Genomic DNA, 24,774 nt, shown 5'->3' with positions numbered 1-24,774 from the left:
GAGTTAATAGCCTCCGATAACAAAGGATTCACAGTCTGTTTCAGTGAACAGCAGACGAAGTAGTGGTCAGAAAGCTTAACCTGTGCAATGGTAGATTTTACTTCCAGATTATGGGCTCTAACATTTACGTGATCAATGCAGGATGAAACAAGATGTTGAGATAGGAATTCTTCGCGAGTTGCTGCATGGATTGTCATTTCAATTCCCCATTTAGATAGCGTATCTAAATAATCAGCAACTATTCCTACTGTTGGACGTAACGTATCTATATTAATGTCACCTGTGAGGCAAATACATTCATCGGTTCCTAAACGTGATAACGCGAAGTCGAGCTCAGCCAAAAAAAGACGCCTTTTACCACATGGGGGACGATATACAGAAAGCAAGGCCAATGAAAATCGGGGATTAGATAAGCGGAGCGTAACAGTTTCGGCATGGTCGAAAGGCAAGTGTAGTTCGGAGACTGACCAAGTGTTTTTTACGAAGACAGCCACGCCTCCACCCTTCCGGACCGGACGAAAAAAGGAGAATGACTGATAGTCCGGTAGCGCGAAACTAGAAAATAGACCTGGCGGGATATTTATCTCGGTGAGTACGATGACATCAAAAAGCAGTGGAACAGAAGATAGAATGGCTACTAAATGGTCCCAGTGCCTACGAATGCTTCTGATGTTTACGCGAGTAACGTGGAAAGCGTCGTTACCCGGATAACAAAAAAACCGCGAAACTTCTAAAAGGTCATTGCAAACCTTGAAAGTAGTAGCCATGACTAGATAAGCCTCTCAATGTCCAATTTTCTATTAATTCGAACGAGTGGAGCGCCGTCTGCTTTCCTTGCAAACACCTTGCCATTTCTTGTCCAGACGTATTTGAAGGACACTTCCTTTGCTTTAGTGCGAGCTAGCCAGAACAGCTCACGATTAACCCGTGTGAGGTTGTCATTGAAATACAACCGTGGAAAATCATTCTGAACCAATCTTGGCAAGTTTGTACGTGATCGAAGCCATTGTTCCTTCGCTTCAACGGAACACATCTGTACAAGAATAGCTGGTGTAGTATTGTCCCTACTGGGTAGACGGTGGATAGCAGAGACTTGAGTTGCCGCAAAGTTAGGTACCTCAAGTTGTTGCGCAAGATCACTGAGGAAGGATTGCAAGTTCTCCTTTGGCTTGCTGGGAAACCCGTGGATCTCGAAATTCTTTCTCCTACTATACTGCTCCATTTCATTCATTTGCTCACTTATTTTGTCGATCAGGTCTGACTGTAACTCGACGGTAGAAGACAGCGAGTCAACCTTGGAACGTAATTCCGCCACCTCCGTCTGATTTTTGTTGACTGTCTGCAATACCGAGTCATATTTTGTGGAAAGAAATTCTATTGAAGTCTGCACTACCTGTATCGAGTTCTCGATCTTTCCAACTGAGTCCTTAAATGTAAGAAGTTCCTGTACTTTCGTGGCGAGTATTTCTACGCTAGATTCAAGTCGGTCTAGTTTTTCATTTACAGCAGTAAATTGCTGTGCAAACGATTCTTCTTTTGCTGTCTGTGTCAAGTCTCCTTGTGTGCTTTTTTCCGGTCGACATGTTTGGCACAGCCAGGTTTCACGTTTAACTGCACTCATTTTTGCGTAGCTGTTTTCAACTACTGTAGAGCATCGTTTTCCAAGGTGGAAACCTTCTTGGCAAGCCGAACATGTTAAATATTTCGCATCTAAAGGTAACGGCTTAGAGCAAGCAGCACAATCAGAAGGCATTTCTGTGCAGTCAGCGGCAAAAAAATACAATAATAAAATAAGAGAGCAAAAGGCTCACCTGCCGAAAGGCATGAAATGATTAGCTCCGGGAACGTATTTGTCGCTGACTGCAAAGAAGCCGAGCGATGCTGTTCCTTAAGTAGGCATTCCCAAGCGTCTGGGGTGCAGGCTAGGTGATGTGCTGACGAGAGGGTGACAGCTTGCGGACGAAAATTGCAGACGGAAGCACGCTGTCTGCGCAGACACTGCGCAGATCCAGGTTCACCGATGCCAGCGGCTGCACTGCCCGTGTCTCAGTGAAGCGTCCGATGACCGCATGCAGTACCTGCCGAAAGGCATGAAATGATTAGCTCCGGGAACGTATTTGCCGCTGACTGCAAAGAAGCCGAGCGATGCTGTTCCTTAAGTAGGCATTCCCAAGCGTCTGGGGTGCAGGCTAGGTGATGTGCTGACGAGAGGGTGACAGCTTGCGGACGAAAATTGCAGACGGAAGCACGCTGTCTGCGCAGACACTGCGCAGATCCAGGTTCACCGATGCCAGCGGCTGCACTGCCCGTGTCTCAGTGAAGCGTCCGATGACCGCATGCAGTACCTGCCGAAAGGCATGAAATGATTAGCTCCGGGAACGTATTTGCCGCTGACTGCCAGCAATTTGAGAGCCTAACCAAAGAATTGACAATGCAATGCAAGAATTTTAATGATTCGACATGGCGACGAGAAGAGAGCGTGTTTAGGTTCAAGGAAGAAAGTGTTGAAGAGGGCGAAAAGTCGCTATCGTAACGATGACATATAACTCGCACAGCTTTTTTCTGTAGTTCTAGCTTATTAATCTCCAACTGCTTATGCGGGCTCCAAACTATAGATACATAATCAAGAACAGGGCGGATTAGAGATCTATGCATTAGTAAGTTTGTGTCTTTAGGAGATCGGGTTAGCGTTCGCCTCAAGTAACGTAATTTTTTTAGTGCTTTAGTGCTATGTAATCAACATGTTTAGACCAAGTCATGTTATGCGTAAAAATGACACCAAGATACTTATACTCAGAAAGATTATCTACAGTACGGCCATTGAACGAGTAACTAAAGAGGGAGGGGGAAGATTTGTTGCAGAAAGACATCAGAACGCTTTTATTGAAATTAATATTAACTTGCCAAGTGTTACACCAATCGCAAAACCTAGAAAACGACTCTTGAAGGCGATAATGATCATTAGAAGAGTTAATCACTTCATATAGAACGCAGTCATCAGCATAAAGTCCGATGTTAGAAGAGCAGGGAAGTGGCAAAACGTTTATAATAAAAAAAGAAGCGGCCCAAGGACGGAGCCTTGCGCCACACGTGATGTCACATCAACAGTAGCGGAGCCAGTCGAACTGTAAGAGACGAACTGGGAGCGAAATGAGAGAAAGCTTAAAATGCAGTTAACTAAATGAGGATTATTCAGTACAGCATTAAGTTTAGCAATAAGTTTAGAATGTAAAACGGTGTCAAATGCCTTTGAGAAATTTATAAAAATGGCATCAACCTGGTTGGCTACATCAAGGTTAAATGAAATGTCATGCGTGAACTCAGCTAGCTGCGTTAACGTGCTAAAACCGCGCCTAAACACATGTTGCATGTTAGACAGTAAATTATTTGATTCCAGAAAGAGCGTGATGTGCTTATGAATGACGTGTTGCAGCATTTTGCATGACAGGTCAGATAAATTGGCCTGTAGTTCGACAAACACTGCTTATCTCCGGATTTATAAAGAGGGAGCAGTTTGGCTAACTTCCATGAAGAAGGTACAGTAGCGGATGATAAGGACTTTCTGAATATGACTGACAGATATTTCGAGGACCACAACGAATAACGAACGAGGAACGCGTTGTGTATTCCATCCGGACCGGTGCATTTCTTAACATCCAGGTTTAATATAAGGTTGAGGATGCCTTCGCAGTTTATCTCAACGTCACTGATAGCTTCAGAAGAAACTATGTTGGTAAGTGTCGGGATAAAGCTGTTATCGGAAACAAACACGAACTGGAAATACTTGTTCGAAGCATCGGATATCACCGCCGGGTCGTTCTTGACGTCATTATCTATTCTGAAAGAAGTGGATGAAGCATCGCGGGGTAAAGTAGAAGACCTAAATTTTCGTGGGTTAGTTCTTAACAAATTGTGCAGGCAAACGCGAAAAAAGAAATCCTTGGCCTTTTGCAACTTAAGATTGAGTTCTTTCTTTGCCTTAACAAATCTATCCAACGCCATGGGATCACTGCCTCTTCTGAAACGCGTTAACCTTCGAACGCAACGGAACAATTGCAAGATATCACGAGTCGTCCATGGAATGTTAGAATTTATTTTCTTAGTTTTAATGGGCACAAAACGTATACATGATTTGACAAGACGATCAAAGTAATTAGGAAGGCAGTTGACGTCCTGGTTATATGAAAGTGCACTAACCGTATCGAAATGATCAGATAAGACATCAGTAATGGATTTGTCATCCGCCCGAGTGAAATCAGGGAAACTAGTAAACGTGTAGGGAAATTTAGAAATTGGACAAGAGAGTGACACTAAAACGCCTTTATGGTCTGAAATACCATCAATTACCTCACAAGAAAAGTCACGTTCGGCTAGGTTAGCGCTTAGAAAAACTAAGTCAAGGACGGAATTTAATCTGGTTGCACTAGGAACAACCTGGGTGAGACCAAAGGACAAGGAAATGTTGATTAGTTCTTTACAAATAGCTGTGTCGCGACCTACTGCAGACAATGATGGCCAGTGGATGCCAGGGCCGTTGAAGTCACCCGTACAGATAAAACTCGATGAAGCAATGTTAATCTCGCTCATGGAATTTGCAACAGCATGAAGGATATCGAGAGTAGAACCGGGGGGACGATATATAACACTAATCACAATACACCGATTATGTAGGTACATTTTACCCCACACGGATTGTGTTTCTGGAGGAGAAGGCGAGACTGAGAATCGTAGATCTGACCGGATAAGCAGTGCCACGCCACCACCAGTACCACAATTCCTGTCTGAGCGCACGGCAACAAAACCGGGTGGAGTGAACTCAGATTCGTAAATACCATTGTGCAGCCAAGCCTCTGTGATGCCGATAACATGGGGGGCATGAACAGATATAAGTAACAATAAATTGGGAAACTTTTTGACAATACTACGAGCGTTTATATTCAAGGCAACAAGGTTCTCAAAACGGCCAGGATGAATTCAGGAAGTGGATGGAACCGATGTCAAATGGCCAGGCTCAGAAGAAATACGTTGAGCGGGTGCCATTAATAATGAGTTTGAACTGTCATCCCAGTTATAACGAACCTTGTCAATGAAACCAAGATCATATCTCAACTTCAGAAAAAAAACCGCTGTCCCGAAAAGAGGCTTTCCGAATTAACCGAACCCTAGAAGGGAAATGTTGTTTAATAACGAAATTTGAGCCCTTGACTTTTGAGATGTTCCTAAGAACCGCGGTTCTGTCGTTAAAGTTAGAAAGTTTAAAGAATGACGGGACGACTGCAACCAGTGTGTGCTCTACCGAGCATGTGGCAGCACTGAATATGAGGGCAGCTAGTCTTCAAGTGCTCAGTAAATACAGATGAAACTTCAGTCATAAGGGTGGTAGAGTTTTCATCCAGGGCTTCAGAAATGCCGTGTATTATCTGATTGTTTCTACGAGAATGACTTTCAAGACTCATTTTTTAAGACCAAGTCCGTTACTTTAGTAGTGAAGCCATTTATTTCAGCACGTAAATCACACAGTAAACTACAGTCTTTGGACATAGGAGTGGATTCTAGTGCATGAACACGTGACTCTAAAGCATCAAAGCGACGCGCAACTGACTGTTGAAATGACTTAATGTCCGCAACATCTCGTGCCAACTGAGTCAGCCCCTCCAATAATTTAGAGAACATTTCGGGTAGCAAAAGGCCATTGTTGTCATGGCTATCAAAGGATGGGCCAGCATCATCATTGTCATCGAGAGCGGAACCGGATCTACGCCTAGACATAGACCGAGGGCCCGGGCCAGGGTTGATTTCCACATCTCCGCTCAAGAGGAGACAACTTGCGCAATACAATGCATGCGAGCAGCAGGATACAAGACTTTGTCGTCAAGGGAGCAGCAGCAGAAAGCGATCATCAGATCGGATACACTCGGCATCAGAATAGTAACATACCTGCATGAAGAACAAGCAACGATTACACATGGTGCCGGTGCCGCTGCAGCCTAGCCCACTGAGGAGTCGATCCACGCGCTGGACATTTGTACCGTCGGCTGTTGGCGTCACAGACCGAGAGTTGTCGATGATTGGCTGACCAAAGGACAGGACATCGGGGTGACTGGCATGCTGTAGCTTAAAGAGGGACGCGCCGAGGCAATCGTATATGGAAGCGATAGAGCAGTTCCTGGGCAAGCACTCGGTGACATCCATGTGCTTGACCGCAAAGGGAGCCAAGTCTGACGAAGCAGTTCCAAGCCATGTGATGCCGCAAAGGGGGGGTACAGCAAGGAAGCCGAAGAACTGCATCAAGAACAAGCAGCGATTAAACGTGGTGCCGCTGCCGCTGCCGCCTAGCCTATTGAAGAGTCGATCCACGCGCTGGTTATTTATGCCGTCGGCTGTTGACGTCAGAGACCGAGAGTTGTCGATGATTGGTTGATCAAAGGAGAGGACATCGGGGTGACTGGCATGCTGTAGCTTGAAGAGGGACGCGCCGAGGCCATCGCATATGGAAGCGATAGAGCATTTCCTGGGCAAGCACTCGGTGACATCCACGTGCTCGACCGCAAAGGGAGCCAAATCAGACGAAGCAGTTCCAAGCCATGTGATGCCGCAAAGGGGGGGGGGGGTACAGCAAGGAAGCCGAAGAACTGCATAAAGAACAAGCAGCGATTAAACGTGGTGCCGGTGCCGCTGCAGCCTACCCCACTGTTTCTGTTTTGCTTGTGCGCGCGAGACATCATGCTTGTTAATTTAGTTGGTATGTCTGTGTTTACAAGTTTATACAGCCGATAAAACTAATGTCCTTACTTCGTATAGCTCGCTGTCCGTTAATTTGCTATCGCGATCGATGCTTCGCCTTTCTGGTGAAACTGCGACTTTTTTGCAGTAACCAAATTCATGTAGCTAATTACTTTAGGTACGAGACAAGCTGTACCAAAACACAAAGCTTTGAGAACCTGGATTTGGCGGAAACTACGATTGTGCCACGCCACAGCTTTGCAAAGCGCATGTTCAGAAAGGCATACCCGCGAGCTCAGTATTTGTTTGCTCATTCTAACGCTCCACCAGAACGTCGGCCGACGAATTGACCAGGCGCTGGTACGTCTCGATTGCAATCAGTTAGGACATTGTAGCGAGGAAATCACACAGGCGATTTTTTAGCTTTTCATTAGCCCAACCGGGAGCGTCTTTTTCAAGGTCCAGTAACAATGAAGCGCTCCTAGACATAGAGGACTCAGATGCTGAGCAGCCACTGTGCGCGAGGTACGTTACATCACTGTCCTACTCAGCGCACATCCAGCGAACTGTCCAAGCTCATTATCTTTCTCTTTCCCCTCTTCGAGCAATTTTTCAGTGTCGCTGCTGATGTCTTCAGAGAGAATAAGAGGGACGATGACCGAGACAAAGAGAATACGAAACCTGACCGCCGTCGAACATGAGATAGATACGAAGGACGTCGACTGCCTCCTCGTGGAAATAATTCCACAGAAGAGAGGACAAGCGAGCCAATTTATCTCACCGTATGTACCGCCCCCAGATCGGACCACACCCCGATAATAGAGGCAGTTAACAAAACTCTTAGGCTCTGCGAACACAAGCCGCTCATAATAGTAGGCGACTTTAATGCCAGGAAGACGGCCTGGGGCTACAAAATAAACAACAAGAAGGGCACGGCAATATGCAATTACATCCAAGACGAAGGCCTTACATTACTGAACGATCCGCTACAACCCACGCGGATAGGAAACAGTGCGCAGAAGAACACCAGCCCTGATCTCACGCTCAGTAAGAACGTGGGAAAAGGGAAATGGAGAAATACCGCCTGTAGCCTATAGGCAGCGATCATTATATAATCGAAACCCCTATCCCGGCCACATCGCTAAAGAAGAAAGGGAGGAAAAAGATCACGATCACCGACTGGGACAAACTTAGACACATGAGAGCACAAGACGAACCCACCACCATAGATGACCTTAACAAATGGGCTGAAGGCAAGGACGTAAAACCGCAACCAAAAGCATACCAGTCACAGTGGAAACACACGAAATAGACTACAGACTACTACACATGTGGCAAGCACACGAAAGCTTTCAAATGAAATGGCTCAAACAAAAACACAACAGAAGACTGAAGCTCAAGATTACTCGCCTAGTTAAAGAAATAGAACACCACGCACAAGAGGTGGTCAAACCACAATGGGGTCAAACATGGGACCAGATGAATGGGAAAACTGGGTCTAAAAGACATGTGGCACCTACTCAGGTACCCTCTATACCCTGAAAATTGTAATACGGCCCACAACAAGAACATCGACCGCATTATACACGAACACCCCCTTCAAGACGACGAACTCCTCGACAAACTCAGGAGCACATATTTAGATACCTCCGACAAGGAAACGCTTCCCGAGTACAAAGGACCTCCGAATCCAGGAATGGACGAGGAAATAACGACGGCAGATGTGAGGGCGGCGCTACACAAACTCCGCACATACTCTGCCACGGGAGCGGATGGAATCACAAACCGCACTTTGAGACACCTGGATGAAGAATCAATCAACGCTATCACAAAACTCTTTAACCAATTCTGGGAAAAAGGCAAGCTGCCGGCAGCGGGGAAACACGCAAAGATAACCTTCATAGCGAAACCAGGGAAGAGTCTACAAATACAAGATTTGAGACCTATCTCCCTCACGCCATGCATGGGCAAATTTCTAGAACACGTGATTCTAGATAACCTCCAAGAACATATGGACAAGCATGAAGTCTTCCCTAGCGCAATGTTGGGCTTTAGACGACACCTCTCCACACAAGACCTCATTCACAGACTATCGGAAAAATTCATCAACCCTATGCACAGCAAACGAACCAAAGCAATCCTAGCTCTAGATATAACCAGAGCATTTGATAAAGTCAAGCACGAGGCTATCACGGAAGCCCTTTCAAATCTTGGAGTAGGTGAGCGAACCCACACCTACGTTAAAGCCTTCCTCTCCGCTAGGACGGCGAAAATACGCTTCGGGTCACTCACATCCGACTCCTTCACACTGGGAAGCAGAGGAACGCCGCAAGGATCGGTACTCTCACCCCTCTTTTTCGATGTCACGCTCGTACCCATGGCACAGCTGATTGAAGGAATACCAAACCTATCGTATTCCCTATACGCAGACGACATTACACTCTGGGTAACCGAAGGGACTGACGGAGAGAATGAGTACCTACTGCAAACTGGAGCAGACGTGGTCTCAGAACACGCCAGAAAGATAGGATTATTGTGCTCCCCGCAAAAATCGGAACGTCTCTTCATGAGAACAAATCCACGAGGCCATTCAATAATCTCCGTCCCGATAGAAATATACGGGGACGACACCCTAGTTCTCGAGGTCCAAACGATTCTGATACTAGGTATGCACCTACAAAGCAACGGCAAAAACACAGTGATTATCAACTAACTTACGGCACGCGTGAACCGAACCAACGGTTTGATCCGACGCATCGCCAACAAACATTTTGGGATGAAGGAAGCGGATCTTAGGCGTCTAATCCAGGCTTTCGTGCTCAGCCGTTTCGTGTACTTCCTCCCATATCTCAACCTGTATTAAGCGGAGAAGAAAAAGGTAAACTGCCTCATAAGAAAAAACTACAAGGCGGTGCTCCACCTGCCGAGATACACATCCGCCGAGAAACTCCTGAAAATAGGCGCCCACAGCACGCTCGACGAAATAGTTGAATCACACAGAACAGCCCAAGAAAGATTAACCAAGACACCTGCGGGAAGACGCATCCTAAGGAAATTAAACATCCAGTACGAGAGCACTCAAACAAACGTCGGGCCTCTACCCAGAGACATCTTCAGTCGCATCAGGGTCGACACCATCCCAAAGAACATGCACCCGGAGTATCACACCAAACGGAGAAAAGCCCGGGCCAAGGCACTCCAGAAACACTACGCAAACCACGAGGAGGCGGTCTACGTATACGTAGCCGAACTCGGTGAACGTGATGTTTTCTCCGCAGGGGTAGTAGGAAACGAGCTCAAGCCAATCACCGCGGTCACCATTTTTGGAAGGCACGCGAAAGCAGCGGAAGAAGCCGCGATAGTAATAGCTATCACAAATACCGCAGCCAAAATAATTTTCTGCAACTCGAAGACGGCAGTGCGTAATTTTGCCAAAGGCAGAACCCGCGAGCCGGCGCTACAAATTCTAGAGAAAACACATTTCACGCCCCGCCAGATCAAAATCATCTGGATCCCTGAGCACTCGTCCGATCCCGGGAACGAAGCGGCTCACAATTGCGCCCGAGGACTCGTCAACCCGGCAGTGAGCCAACCGATCCTGCGACGAGCAAAAGAGCGCGTGATAATCTACCACGAAATTACGCAATACTGTAAAAACGAAAGACTCGAATAGCCCCCCCCCACCCTTGACAAGTTCTTAACCGAAAACCAGCAGGAGGCGTGAAGGAAACTCCAAACACACACTTTCCCCAACCCTTACGAACTATCCATAGTCTAACCTGGGATACACTCCCCCGAATGTACGCTATGTGAGGGCGACAAAACCGATTTAGCACACATCTTTCACGAATGCCTTGAGCTCAAATCTAGAGCCGAATGGTAGCTATCCAACCGAGAGCAGTGGGGGGCTACGGTGACCAGCTCGGAACCCGCGGTTCAACTGCGGGCCGTGACCTGGGCTGTAGAAGTCGCCGTAAGACACGGTCTGACGGCCACCTCACGAAGCCATCATGACTTCCCACATGTAATCTCTTAAATCATTTTCTGTAGACGAATTCAAGTTTTTACCACCACCACCACTTACAGCAAGCGGAGACAGTGCCCTAGGTGGGCGGCCTGCTTATTCCAGTTATCTGTGGGCCATGCCATCTCGCGTGCCTGTACGATGAGGCTGCGCTGTCTCTTCAGGTCCGGGTCTGATAACTTGGCCTCCCGCTGCTCTTCCGTTAGCGTCTGGGTGTCTGCGGTTACATGTTTTCTGATACGTCCCCATACCATATCGCATAGGGTGTTGGGACACCACAGTACGTGCAGAAGTATGAATACAGAGTCGGTGAAATACCGTGGGCGTAGCTGTTGGTTTGCAATTTCCTGAGGGTTACTGCCTGTTCCCTAGTTAGACTGGGGTGAGGTGGTGGGTAAGTTTTTCTATCTAGCCTTTAGTGTTGCAGAATATCGCTGCATTTTTTCTCGAGTTCATACGTTCTCCTTGGCGCGTCCTGTGAGAAAGCCAGGTGAACGTAAGCTCGGGCGGAGGCGTCGGCTGCCTCATTGGCCAGCGGGGTCTCGCGCAGCGGAGTCCAAACGGTTTATATTTGCGGTAGGGTCTTCGTAGTTTCTGTGAGGATTTGGAGGGCTTGCCTGGAGATTCTCCCTTTCCGAAAATTCCGGCAAGCTGCTTGTGAATCTGTATTTTTGCTCTCTCCCCACAGGATAAGATGGCCAGGGCTATTGCTGTTTCTTATGTCGTATTTATTTCTCTTGTTGAGATGATAGCTGCCGTTCTCTCTTCACTCTTGCTGTCAATGACGCTGATCGCATAGGCCGGAGTTCCTGTATATTTCTCTGCATCGATGTATCATGTATCCGGATTTCGGCGATAGGTATTTTGGAGAGTCTCTATTCTGTCTTCTGCATTCATGGTGGGTTGGATGCATATTTATTCGAACGGGGGCTACATAGATGTACTGTGGAATTGTATCTGGGATTATCCTTTTATCGTCGTATACTGGCATAGCTTCAGTATTTCCTGATCTATTGAGTGTTGCCCTTCCTGTTTCCGTAAGTTTGAGACGCTCGCGAGTTGGCAAAATTTGCGTGATTCGACTAGCTCCTCTCAGGTGTTGTGGAGACCTAAGCGGAGTAGTTGTGTGGATGAGCGTTTCGAGATCCCCATGGCAATCTTGAAGGCCTTCTCGATGAGGGTGTTCAGTTTTATTTCTGCATTCTTTATGACTACGTAAGGGGTGCCATAGGTGGTTATGCTGATGATGAGGCCTTGGATGATTCTGACTGCATCGTGTTCTTTCAAGCAGTAGCTTCCGTTTGCTACCCATCGTAGAAAATGTGTTGCGTGCGTGAGGCTTTCTTGCAGTTTGGGTAGAGGGCGGCGCCCGATCCGTCTTTGTGTACACGTAGGCCGAGGATTCTGAGCGACCATACTTTGGGGATTTGCAGTCCCTTAAGACAGAGTTCTGGTTCTGAGATTTCACCTTTTGGTGGTCTTCCCTTGGTTCTCGCTTTAAGTCTGAGAAGCTCCGATTTTTCCGCTGCGCACACAAGTCCACAAGCCTTGAGGTAGTTTTCTTACATTACATTATGCTTACAAGAGTAACACATGTTCAACAATTGCTTTATTACGCGCGGACAGTTCAAGAAGCACAAGTTACTCGGAGGTCGGGGGTTGTTATTTTTTTATCGCCCTGTGTCTTTTTAGCGCTAATCTATGTCTCCATCGCTTAATCCACTCCAGTAAGCCTAACTTTCTTTTCTAATTGATTCCTTCATTCGCAACGCGCTTCAATCAATATGCACCGTGCCATGGCCTCATCTTACCTCATTATTGCGTTCAGCATGGCCGTGGAACACATACTTTTTCTCTCCGTTAGCAGCGTCAGAGGTTGCGCTAGTTCGTACTGCAAGATTCGAAATATAACTTCCCGAACGAGGACAAAGCAAGTGAAGAACGCGCACACAAGTTCGGCGCTGCTAGTCCTCTCGTCTGCTCTTCGACTTCTCGCTCCTCGTTGAAGAAGTCATGCTGTTAAACTTTCCATTTCATTGCCCTCTTAGTTCTCGTTTCGTGTGGCTAATCACCCATTCTGGCTCACAGCCAGAGGCACTCGATCACCGAAGGCTCTGGCACGTCGGCAGTAAAATTATCCATATTCATAAACATATTTTCGCACAGACGTCGCGAAACGCGCTCCTTAGGACATCCAACAGTTTATTCGTGTGCTTTTGAATCAACGTCCTAGTTGCTGTTTATAGATTTTGACAAAGGGAAAAGTAATAAATGCCGGGAGCAGCGTTCCTCGATGGAACAGAGCTGAAGTTGTGCTTTAATCCTTGAGGAAGGCTTTTGCAGAAGTTGCGAACTAAAGGGCTTCTTTCTTGTTTCTGAGTTTCTGTGTTAATGCACGTCTCTGTATGAGATATTAAAGATGTGTTCAAGTCAAATTCGGTTACCCTTTTTTTCTCTAATTTTCTGACTAACTATGCGCGAACACTGTATCAAGTCACTTATGATTGCGCGAAAAAAGAAAACGGGCGCTTACGTTCATTTACGCTATTTCGTTCCGCGCACTGCAGTCATCTGTCAAGCAAACCACTCTCGAGAGTCAAGAAGACCGCAACATACTTGCCGTCGTGACCTTCGGTGCCAGCGCAGCTGTGCGCTTGACGAGCGCTTTCTGCGCTCCGCTCGTCATCAAGAGAGCGCGCTGCCATCAAATGTCGAGGAACTAGCGATCTTTTGCCGAGGGGGCCTTTGCGACAGCACGGGGAGCGAAGCATTGTCGCGGCCTTGCACGCATGTGTGCGCGAGTGGAGATTCCGAACGAGCCACGCGTCACATCCGGCCTGCGTCCCTCCGAATGGTGTGTACACGTTGTCTAAGTACTGTGTGAGACGTTCGTATGGACCATTTCATCCCGCGCGCGCTGCCGGCCGTCGAAGCCTCGCTATGGGTATCTGATGCACGCACGGGTGTTTCGGCATCTCCTCCGCCAGCAGATGTCTTTCCAGAGGAGATTACCTGCTTATCCTTAGTGAGCAGCGGTCAGCTGCTTTCGTTAGGACTGCAACGCAAGCGCTTCTGTGTGCATTTGTAGGCCGTGCGCCTGCAATCTATTAATTTAACGGGCATATATCTAGAACGCGCCCCGTCTCTGCATGTACTCACTGCGCTCCTACAACGCTCCTTCTCGCTCCTTGCGCCAGCACTTGCTCAAATGCACTCAAGTGTAGTGGTGTGTTCCCCGCGTTCTACTAACATCGGGGCCACACAACCATAGGCCACAAGACTTGACAAAATAATCGCTCAGCTGGGTTAGTTAGACCCAGTCAATTTACCACTCCAGTTTGTCAGCACTAAGGCGCACTCTTCGCAATCTCTACTCGGCCTGCCTCTCCTCTAAATACACGAGTGCCACAGTGGCAAAGCGGAGCCATGCAGTGAACCACGATGATGTTGCCGTCTGGTGGGCGTACTCCCACTGTCGGAGGCATCACTGTTGGATATAAGAACGAGTGTTACCTGCACCTAGGCACTCGTTTGCGCAAGCACGAAAACATATTTCTTCAGTTGACAGGCATCCCTCATTATCGCGAGTGCTTCTTTCCTCAGCACGTCAACAATTACGGAGTGTCGCGATGAGGGCACGCGTGAAATGCTTAGGCGTTCTACAAGTATAATTCAATGTGAGAGCATGTATACATTATTCAATTCTCGATAGCGTCGAAGAAGAGACAAATTGCATTTCTTGAGCGTTCCTTGATTGTTTTAACGCCCACCGTCTTTGTTTACCAGCATGTCTTTTTCGCCTTTGTTTCTATTCTCACTTCTTTCACCTGGTTGCATATGTACTTCACGTATACTTCAAATAAAATTTCAGTTGGTAGACAGCGCGTTGTTGCTCTTCTTTCTGCGCGTATACGCTTTTCTGTAGGCTGCTCGAAATAGTAGTCATGGAATATACCGTGAAGTCTAAACTTCAGTTGCTTTGAACAATTGCTTGCCTCTTAACCTTGCAACGTCATGGCGAACTCACCTAGACACAGTATTGGTTCCAGTTGGCATCACATGGTACTTGCACAGTCATCAGAGCAAAAGCTACATGCTGGGTCAGCCAGTCAGATATGTCAAAGTGCAGATAGTAAGCGTCTGCGCCACCTGTTCTAAATCAGCACAGAGCAGACGAGGTGGCAAGCAATGTTTCTTACGATGCAAGTTAGGGCCGTTATTATTTATTATTTACATAAATGACGTAACTAACGTTCCACTGACAGAGGAAATCATACTTTACGCTGATGACACTAATGTTTTTTTTTTCGGAGCAGACCTTCACGAACTAGAAGTTACCGCAACCCATTGGTTACAAGAACTTAGCGAGTGGCTCTATCTAAATAAACTTGACTTAAATGCACAAAAAAAAACGAAATTTACAGTTTTTTATTCTAAGAATAAGCAAACAGATTACGACGTAAAACTTTTTTATTCTGGATCGCAACTTAAACATGTCTCAATCCATTCGTTTCTGGGTGTTACATTTCACAAAAACCTAAGCTGGACAGAGCACATAAATAAGGTACGCAGGAAGGTTGCATGATCTGTTGGCTTGCTATAAAGGATCCGATGCTTTGTGCCTATCAGGCTTCTCACACAGTTGTACTTTTCGTTTGTGCACTCGGATTTTAGCTACTGCCTCTTAGTATGGGAAACGGTAATAAAACAGATATAGAAAAATAGGCAGTACTGCAAAGGCGAGCAATTCGGTTGCTGAACTTCTCGAAACAATACATAGGATCTTCTATAGTAATGATGCGCTAAAAAATTCCTAATATTAGAGACTCATACAAAACAAAGATCTGCATACGGCTATTTATAGAGATCTCCAGCAACAGGGAACTATTTTCAACTCATTACCTGAGTAGAGACACAGGATACAACCTACGTCACACATCAATAGTAATAAAGAAACCAAGGAAAAAAATATGGCACGCAAACGATCGAATATGAAACCATGAGTTTATGTAATACGTACCCTAACATTGTTGACGAAGCTATAAATTCTAGAACAGTTCACAAATTTAAACATGCAATACAAAACATAATATTTTCTGATCACAGTGTGTTTAACGAATGTTAAAAACGTTTATTTGTTTAATGTCAATAGTAATGTTATTAATGTTATATTCTGATTGTATAACTTTTGCTAATACCAGAATGTTCTTATTTTTGCTGTCCTGTATTTATTTAGTTACTTGCTATTTCGCAAACAGTTGATACTTTTCAATGTGTTTAAAATTTTGCTGCAAATAGTTCTGAAGTTTTGTGTCTTATTAGTTGTACTTTGTTTTATCAGTAGACTGCTACTTCTGCTGCTCCAGCGAGGTAAAGGCCTTAGTCAGGAGGATTACGCCCTGCTTTTGCTTTACCTTGCGGGAAAACCTTGTAATTGTGTTGCCCAAATAAAAAAAATGAAATGAATAAAAATTATGCAAATAATTTGCTCATATGCAAGTCACTCACTGACGAAGTTTGAGATTGCCAACGGAAGTGCTTCGGTAGAAAAAATCGTGACATGTTTCGCACGCGTTACTGGGCCTTTCGGTATGTCTGGTGTGAAGCAGCACAAGCACCTTTAGCAATGGCGACAGTTCATCTTGTGGCCTCTCAAATTTTGTTTCGTTGTATCACGCTCACAAACTACGCGATGCTGCGCAGCGACTCCGTTCCATATAGGACGCGACACTGCGTCGGCCTTAAAACGTGAAATCGGTGAAGAAATGCGCAAGTGAGCCACAAACATTTACGCCACACGGATTCCACGACTAATTTGTATTTCTGCTGTGTGAGGGCCTGGCACCTCTAATTCAGTGGATCATGGTATAGGTCGCCAAAACAACAGCAGACTAAACCTTTCAGTTGTGTGCACAGGCTTCACCAGAAATTCAGCTTTCTCGAAAGTCCTGTGTTCTGCAAACGTTTGTCGCAGACTGTACTTACTTTGCCTTACGGACTTTTGGATGAAGTGCGCCAGGACGGGACAAGGAAGGAAACAAACACGAGCGGAACTCTATCAACATATAATTTATTTGAAAATGCACAGAGGATATGTACTGACGCGAGTGCACACATGCTTAGTCGAGGAACGAGTCTCTATCTGTTGCCCAAGACAGTCAAGCTTCGCATCCGTCAGATCAATTGATGGGATGCTAAATCTTACGCGTCATTCCATGCCAATTCAACTGGCGCTGTTTCGACCATCACAGATATAGTCCAAATCATTCACATCTGTTTTTTAAAGTTCAAAACTCTTTTTCCACGTTTATTCTTCTCCCCAAAAATTTTCTAGCATTTAGCCGAAAATTTATTGTTCTTGCCCGCCTCCCTCAGACGGCATCAATGAACATTTCCTTCGAAGGCACACTGCATGATCCAGTCGTTCAAATGGTGTGTATGGCAAGACAATGAAGTTATGTGACTGCCAAAGCAACCTTTATTTAAAATATTTGAATACTTTCGGTGCATTTGGCCCCGGCAAAGCTAGTAAAACTGCAAAGCTTGAGCCTTTTTCTCGGAACGGGAAGGTATCCAGAAGCCATAAAATAATATAGAACGTTAGCGTAGTTGACATAGTATAGCCGAAATATATTTGAAACTTTGAACGTTCAGCTGGTCTCCCGAAAAATAACTGCAATGTTATAATTTCTTGCAAAAAGCTTCTTGTTCAAGGTCAAAGACGTAGCTTTGGTAGTCGGCTTACAAATATATGTGATATATCATTAGATAGCTCTACATGTCTGCTATTCGTGTGATGAGTTACAAAAAAGGTATTCCTTTTTAAACGCGAAAAACATAATTTTTTGAATTTTTGTGTCAGCACCGGCATCTCTTTGATGTGCGCCCAAGCTTGCCAGCCTGGGTTGCAGACGACACAGCTGGCTCGGACTGCAACGCAGATGAAAGAGAAATGGTGTCATGACCTACATTTTTTTGCCAAGAGACGCACGCTCTAACGCAATGAGGCTTTCGCTTGGTGTGCACCAGGTGAACCATGCATCCAATGCACATGGAGTATCACGATGTGTTAAATTCAGAGTTGAAATGTACGTTTCATGCAGTTATAAAGATAAATATTTGCACTTAAGTAGGCAGTATGACATCGTTCGTGCAAAGCATTTAAAAAGATACGTCGCACGGCGATATACAGTGCGACAGTAAGATGCAGGTTCTTTCTCCCTCTCGATGGTTCAGGTATTCCTCCTCCACTTGGGCTCCAAGACGCACGGCCAGAAACTGTCTCCGTAAGTGAGGAATACTGCCGCCAAAGATAACGGCGATATTCATTATAAAAGATGAAGGCGCCAAATAAACGGACACACACAAGTGAAGAGAACGGGACAGGGCGCCACTCGCAACTGTTCCATTTACAGAACGCAGGCACATATATACCGTCAGTCAACACAAGCGCACAGAGCAAACATTAATTCGCGCATCCAATCAAACATTCATGACGCACAGCGCACTAGAAACCTCATCTCGGCCTTATATAATGATATCGAAGTTTCGTTAACGCACAAGCTGCCTTTCTTGCCTATGTAATAGGCTTCAACCAGTTCCCTTGCTCTAGTGTCGTTACTTCGGGCAAGGATCCGCACATCTCAAAAACCTGATTCACAAGAGCGTGAGGGACAGGTCGCGATGTGCTTAGGCAAATTTGGCCCCTCTTTCATTTGCTCAACATTTCTTTCATGCTCACTGACACGCTCATTAACACAGCGCCCGGTCTGACCTATAGAGGAACGACCGCACGAAAGGGGGATCTCGTAGACAACCCCTTCGGCGCACTTCATGAAAGGTCGCCCATGTTTGGTTCCACAGCCTTTTTCAGTTTTTTTTCTTTTCTTTTGGCGATATGGGAGCAAATGCATCTGAGCTTTCTTAAAGCTGAAAACACTAGCGGGACGCCATGTCTGCTCGCTATATTCTCCAGATTGTGGGTCACCTTGTGCACATACGGCACAGCCACCGGTCTCACCTCTTGCCGAGGGGCCTCTGCTCCAGCTCTCGTCGCCTTTCTCTTCATTTTTTGTTAGAGCCTTTCGGCTACTCCTGTTAGCAGCAAACCAGGGAACCCAGCTGAAGCCAGCCTAGCCAATTGATTGTCGAAACTCAATGCCATCTTGTGAACACAAGACTTCCTGAGCGCGGACTCAAGGCAGAGTGACGCAATTCCTCTCTTCACTAATTTCGAATGTGCTGAGTCAAATGGCAGAAGCCCTTTCTTTCCACGTGGAGCATAGCACGAACAATCATGATCCTTACCGAACTCAATGCTAAGATCTAAAAGGTGTAAAACGTTTCCTTGTGGCAGTTCATGTGTAAAATCCAAGCCTTTTCCATATTGTCTAAAAACGGATAAAACATTAGCCTCAAAGACAGCAAGGGACAAGGAAGGGCGCACGGCGCCCGTCCTTGTCCCTTGCTGTCTTTGTGGTTCGTTTCTTCGCGCAGTTAAACAATGTTCGATAATATCTACCAACTCGCCCAACAACAAGTTCTTCTAAATTAGCCACAACTTCTGCGGAGCTTAGACTCCAGTCCTTAGCTAAAATAATTAAAAAATCATCTACATACCTAAACACTTTAGAAACCTTGTTAGCTGGTAAAACATGGTGCAACACTTGTCAAAGAAAAATGTTACATAACACACGCGCGACACAGGATCCTATGCATATACGAATATGAATAAATGAAAACATATGAATGTTTGCTCTGTGCGCATGTGTTGACTGACGGTATATATGTGTCTGCGTTCTGTAAATAAAACAGTTGCGAGTGGCTCCCTGTCCCGTTCTCTTCTCTTGTGTGTGTGCGTTTTTTTGGCGTCTTCATATTTTATAATGAACAGCTACCAACTAGCCCAAGAAGAAGTACTTTTAAGTTATAATAATAACGGCGATAGGTTCGCTGGTAGCGTCAGATGGATGGAAGCGGACACATATGAAACTTGAAGGCACTTGGTATTTACAAGAACTATTTACAATAAATATACATGGAGGTGTAAGGCAGAACTCGAACACATAGGCAGCGCCGATGGTGCATAACACCTCTAGTTGAGTCCAGAACATTTGGTCGGGGCAACGGGGCCACGTTTTCTATCACTCGGTACGCACCCCAAAACATTTACAGCCTCAATTGCCACCGAGTAGTTTTGAGTATGGTCCACCGGCAGTGCACAAGAATAACCACTCCTGTACGAGGATCATCCTGTGAGTGGTGCGCCTGCTATTCAAGCACTGGGACTTGCCTACGCCCCCTTCCTTTACCTCAGTTAGAGATGTTTGGCTTTCTCCCTAGAAACAACACACAAAAAACGCAGCCAGTGAGAGAGTCACAAACGGATAGCAATCGCACACCCCGCAAAGCCACAGAGCCCAACACAACGGGCACAATAAAACAATATTAAACAGGCAGCACATGCCAACTAAAGTGGCATGGTGATTCACTTATGCTCTGTCGCCCCGTCACTGCTCGTAATTGCATGAACCCTTCGGAAAACTGATAGCGCAGCAGCTTAGTAATTGGGTGCCATACGAAACTTGTCAATGTAGGCTCGCGTACACTGTCCAAGTAACCGCCTGCTCAGAAAGAGGTGCCATGGTCTCGACTTGCTACAACGCGAACGGTGCGCGCAGTGAAAGGTGGGCCTGCACATCCGGAGCCAGCGGTAGTCGCCGCACGAGGTGTACGTGCGCCGACGTTCACCCTTCTCGAGGTCAGCTTCTAATCGCGACGTCATGCGACCCCCGTAACCAGCCGGCTCACGTGTACATCTGGCTACCAGTAACCGTCCTGCTTGACTCCACCTGAAAGCGCGCCATCATCGTGGGAGGCACCCGTCGCTGAAAACCAATTATCCCGATGTCTTTTGCCCCTCCAGGGAGACCGTCGGCGACATACATCTTAAGCCTTTCTTCGCAACAGTTCCCTTCGACAGGACGAAAAGGGAGGCAGTTGCCGATTTCAAGCTATTTGAGCTAAAATTTTGGACGGCATGACTTCATACATTTATGCCGTCCGAGCGATCCAAGTACGAATATTCCAAAGAAAGGTTTAGGGTTTAAAAAATACCTTTTTTGTCACTTCTCACATGCATAGCACACATGTAGAGATACCTAATGATATATCAAATATCTTTTTAAGCCGACCACCAAAGCTGATTTTGCGACCTTGAACACGATGCTTATTGCAAAAAAATTATAAATTTACAGGTATTTTTTAGGTGATCGGCTGAACCTTCAAAGCTTTAAATATTTTTCGGTATACCATGTGAACCGGGCTACGATTGTATTTTTAACTTGCGGCTTCTGGATATGCCGAGGAAAAAATTCAAACCTTGTAACTTTACCGGATTGTGCGGGTGCCAAAATCACCTAAGTATTCAAATATTTGAAATATTGGTTATTTTGCCAGCCACGTCACTTGATTGTCTTACCATGCACACCATTTTAACGAATTGATCAAGCAACGTGCTTCTGAAAGAAAATTTCGTTGATGCCTTGTGGCTCAGCTGGGGAAGAACAATGATCATCATCAGCAGCAGTCTATTCATGCCCACTGCATGACGAATCTGCCTGGGTTCTCCAATTAGCGATTCCAACGTGCGCCTGCAAATTCCTTAATTTCATCACCCAACTAGTCGTTTGCCGTCCTCGATTGAGCTTTCCTTCTCTTGTCACCCATTCTGTAACCCTAATAGCCCACCGGTTATCTAACCTACGCATTACATGACCTGCCCAGTTCCGTTTTTTCTGTTAATGTCAATTAGAATATCGGCTATCCCCGTTTCTTCTCTGCTCCACACCGCCCTCTCACTGTCTCTTTATGTTAAGCCTAACATTCTTCCTTCCATCGCTCTTTGCGCGGTAGTTAACTTGTTCTCGAGCTTCTTTGTCAGCCTCCGATTTTCTGCCCCATATGTCAGCACCGGTATATTGCACTAATTGTACACCTTTCTTTTCAATGATAGTGCTAAGCTACCAGTCAGGATCTGGAAATGCCTGGCGTATGCAGACCCACTCATTTTTATTCTTCTGTAAGTTTCCTTGTCGTTATGAGGGTCCCCTGTGAGTAATTGACCTAGAGAATGTAGTCCTTCACAGACTCCAGAGGCTGACTGGGGATGTTGAACTCTTTTTCCTTACCAGGCGATTGAGCATTATCTTTGTCTTCTGGATATTAATCTTCAATCCCACTCTTACACTTTCTCTGTTAAGGTCCTCAATCATTTGTCGTAATTCGTTCCCAGTGTTGCTTAACAGGACAATGTCATCTGCAAACCGAAGGTTATTGAGATATTCGCAATTTATCCTCACTCCTAGCCTTCCTAGTTTAATAGCTCGAACACTTCTTTCAAGCATGAAGTGAGTAAGAGTGGAGAGATTGTGTGCCTGAGCCCTTTCTTCATAGGTAGCTTGCTACTTTTCCTGTGGAGAACGAAGATAGCTGTGGAATCTTTGTAGATATTTTCTAAGATATTCACGTATGCCTCCTGTGCTCCTTGACTGCTGGTATCTCTACTGAATCCAATGCCTTTTCATAATCTATGAGAGCCGTAGAGAGGGGTTGATTGTACTCTGGAGATTTATCGATTACCTGATGGATGACATGAATGTGAACTAATGCTTGCTGTATCTTTTTTTCGTTGATACCAGGTGATTCAGTCCCTCCCATCTTGTATCTGTTCTATATGTTCTGCTCTTAGTTCTGATGTTGCATTTATTGGAGCATAGTGGATTCATCGACTGCCTTTATCATTAACACCGTGCATTGTAATCAGGCTTATTTTGCATCTGTACTCACAATATGTCTGAGATTATTGTTTGGTTTATTACGCGCAATTTCTTATATATTTTTTGCATTATTGCCTCCTTACGTTGCTGTATTTGCCTGTCCCTGCCATTTTGTACGGAGTCGTGGTGCTAGTCAAGCCAATGTAGCGGCTTTCTGACCACGGCCCTCAGCAACCCGAACGTTGGAATAAAGTTTAATTTGGTTTGATTTTATGTAATTCATTGTGGGAACATACTTTCCTGACGCCAGTCTGTTCTCTTGGTTGCCTGAAGTTGAGTGTTGCCCTTATTCTCTTGGAAATTATCATGGTGAATATTTTATACAATACTGAAAACAAGCTAACGGGCCAATAATTTTCAAATATTTAACGTCACAATTTTTGTCGAATAGTATAATGTGGGCATTCTTCCAGTTCTCTGGTACACCTGAAGTCGTGAGGCATGCCGCATAAAAGGCCGCAAGCTTTTCAAGCATGATATCTCGTCCACCTTTGATTAAAGCGGCTGTTATTCTATCTTGTACTCCCGCTTTTCCCTGCGTTGTGGCTTGCAAGGTCCTTCTATCTTTATCGTTAGTTATAGGAGGAGTTTCTGTATCCTGTCCATTAGCACTTCGAATGAAGGTAGCATGGCTGCTCTGGGTACTGTAAAGATCAGTACAAAATTTTTCCACGGCTTTGACAATAACTTCTAAAGTGCTGATAATATTACCCTGCTTATCTTTCAGTGCATACACCTTGGCTTGTTGTATGCCAAATTTTCTGACTTACTGATTTAAAGCTGTGTTCAATTTTTACTTCTTCCACATTCTTTATCATGTAATAATTTCGAATATGCCTTACTTTCTCCTTGTTGATCAGTTTTGACATTTTCGCGAATTCTATCTGATCTGTTGAGTTGGACACTTAAATTCTTTGTCGTTTCTTTATAAGCTCCTTTGTTACTTAGGAGAGCTTGCCTATTGGTTGCCTTGGTGCCTTACCTCCCACTTCAACTGGTGCTTCTGAAGCCAGCCTAGTTACGGTTTCATTCATTATCTCTCTGTCATCTTCATCTATCTGTTATAAAGCTGCATATTTGTTTGCAAGCACAAACCTGAATCGGTCTGCCTTTACTCACCGTGCGTCTAGGTTGGCCTGTTTCTTCTTGACTAATTTTGCTCTTTCTCTCTTCATACTGAGAGAAATCCTAGCCCTCACTAACCTATGACCACCTTACCTAACATTTCAACATCCTGCACTATGCTGGGATGGGCAGATAGTATGAAATCTATTTCATTTCTTCTTTCACCATTAGAGCTTCTCCAGGTCCACTTCCTCTTGCTACGCTTCCTGAAGAAGGTATTCATTATTCGGGGCTCCTCCCTTTCCGCGAATTCTACCAGCATCTTTCCTCTAGTGTTCCTAGAATTGATGACGTAGTTGCGAATTGCTTGTTCACCAGCCTGTTTTTTCCCCACATTGGATTGAAGTCGCCCATGATAAAAGTATACTGAGTTTACCCTTTTCTCATCGCTAATTCAGCATCATCATAAAAGTGTTCTATTTCATCATCGTTACTGGAGGTTGAAGCGTAGGCTTGCACTACATTTATTCTGTTTTTCCTATTCAGCTTTATTACGACTACTTCACCCCTCGAATTAATGTTGTCGAATTGATAAATGTTGCACGCTATGTCCATATGGATTAGAAACCCTACTCTGTATTGTCTCTTATTTGTAAGTCCTCTGTAACCGAGGACGTGGCCGTTAGTCAGCACTGTATGGGCCTCACCAGTTCTGATATCACTAAGGCCAATAATATGCCACGCAATTCCTGATAATTCCTCAGAGAGTCCAGCTAATCTAGCTTCACTGGAGAGGATTCGTCTGTTGAACAATGCCACGGTCCCCAAAATGCTAGGAAATTTTTGGGAACGTAAATAGACGGGGATGAGGGGTTTGAAACTTAAAGAAACACGTGGAACTTTTCTCGACTATATATGTGACGGTCAAGAAAACGCTGGTTGATTTTCGTCGAATGACTCTTACAGCAGACTACTTTTTTCATGGTTAAAAGTAAACCTGAACGACTCATGGTTTCTGCTCGAGTACGCACTCCATTCATTTGTTAATGAACGTTTATTTACTCGTAAACAAATGCGAGCATTGGTGTATTTATTGATAAAGATGTCCCATAGCACAAGACTGAA

General features: G+C 45.3%; 1 protein-coding gene across 5 annotated transcripts in view; it reads left to right on the top strand.

The window, feature by feature from the left end:
• Positions 1 to 24,774, top strand: part of LOC126543059 (parathyroid hormone/parathyroid hormone-related peptide receptor-like) — a 1,023,923-nt gene that overhangs the window by 441,214 nt on the left and 557,935 nt on the right. The window contains exon 1 of one of the 5 annotated variants that reach the window (XM_050190211.2): positions 13,518 to 13,601. The exons of the other annotated variants lie outside the window; for them this stretch is intronic. Within the exon in view, the coding sequence (XP_050046168.1) occupies positions 13,599 to 13,601 (3 nt within the window). The 5' untranslated portion in view covers positions 13,518 to 13,598. Of the gene's footprint in view, positions 1 to 13,517; positions 13,602 to 24,774 lie in introns of those variants that run through there. 5 annotated transcript variants of the gene reach the window in all.

The sequence above is a fragment of the Dermacentor andersoni genome, chromosome 2, assembly GCF_023375885.2.
Source record: "Dermacentor andersoni chromosome 2, qqDerAnde1_hic_scaffold, whole genome shotgun sequence".
Classification (NCBI taxonomy): Eukaryota; Metazoa; Arthropoda; class Arachnida; order Ixodida; family Ixodidae; genus Dermacentor; species Dermacentor andersoni.
Note: the sequence above shows the minus strand (reverse complement) of the source record. Positions and strands in the feature narration are given on the sequence as shown.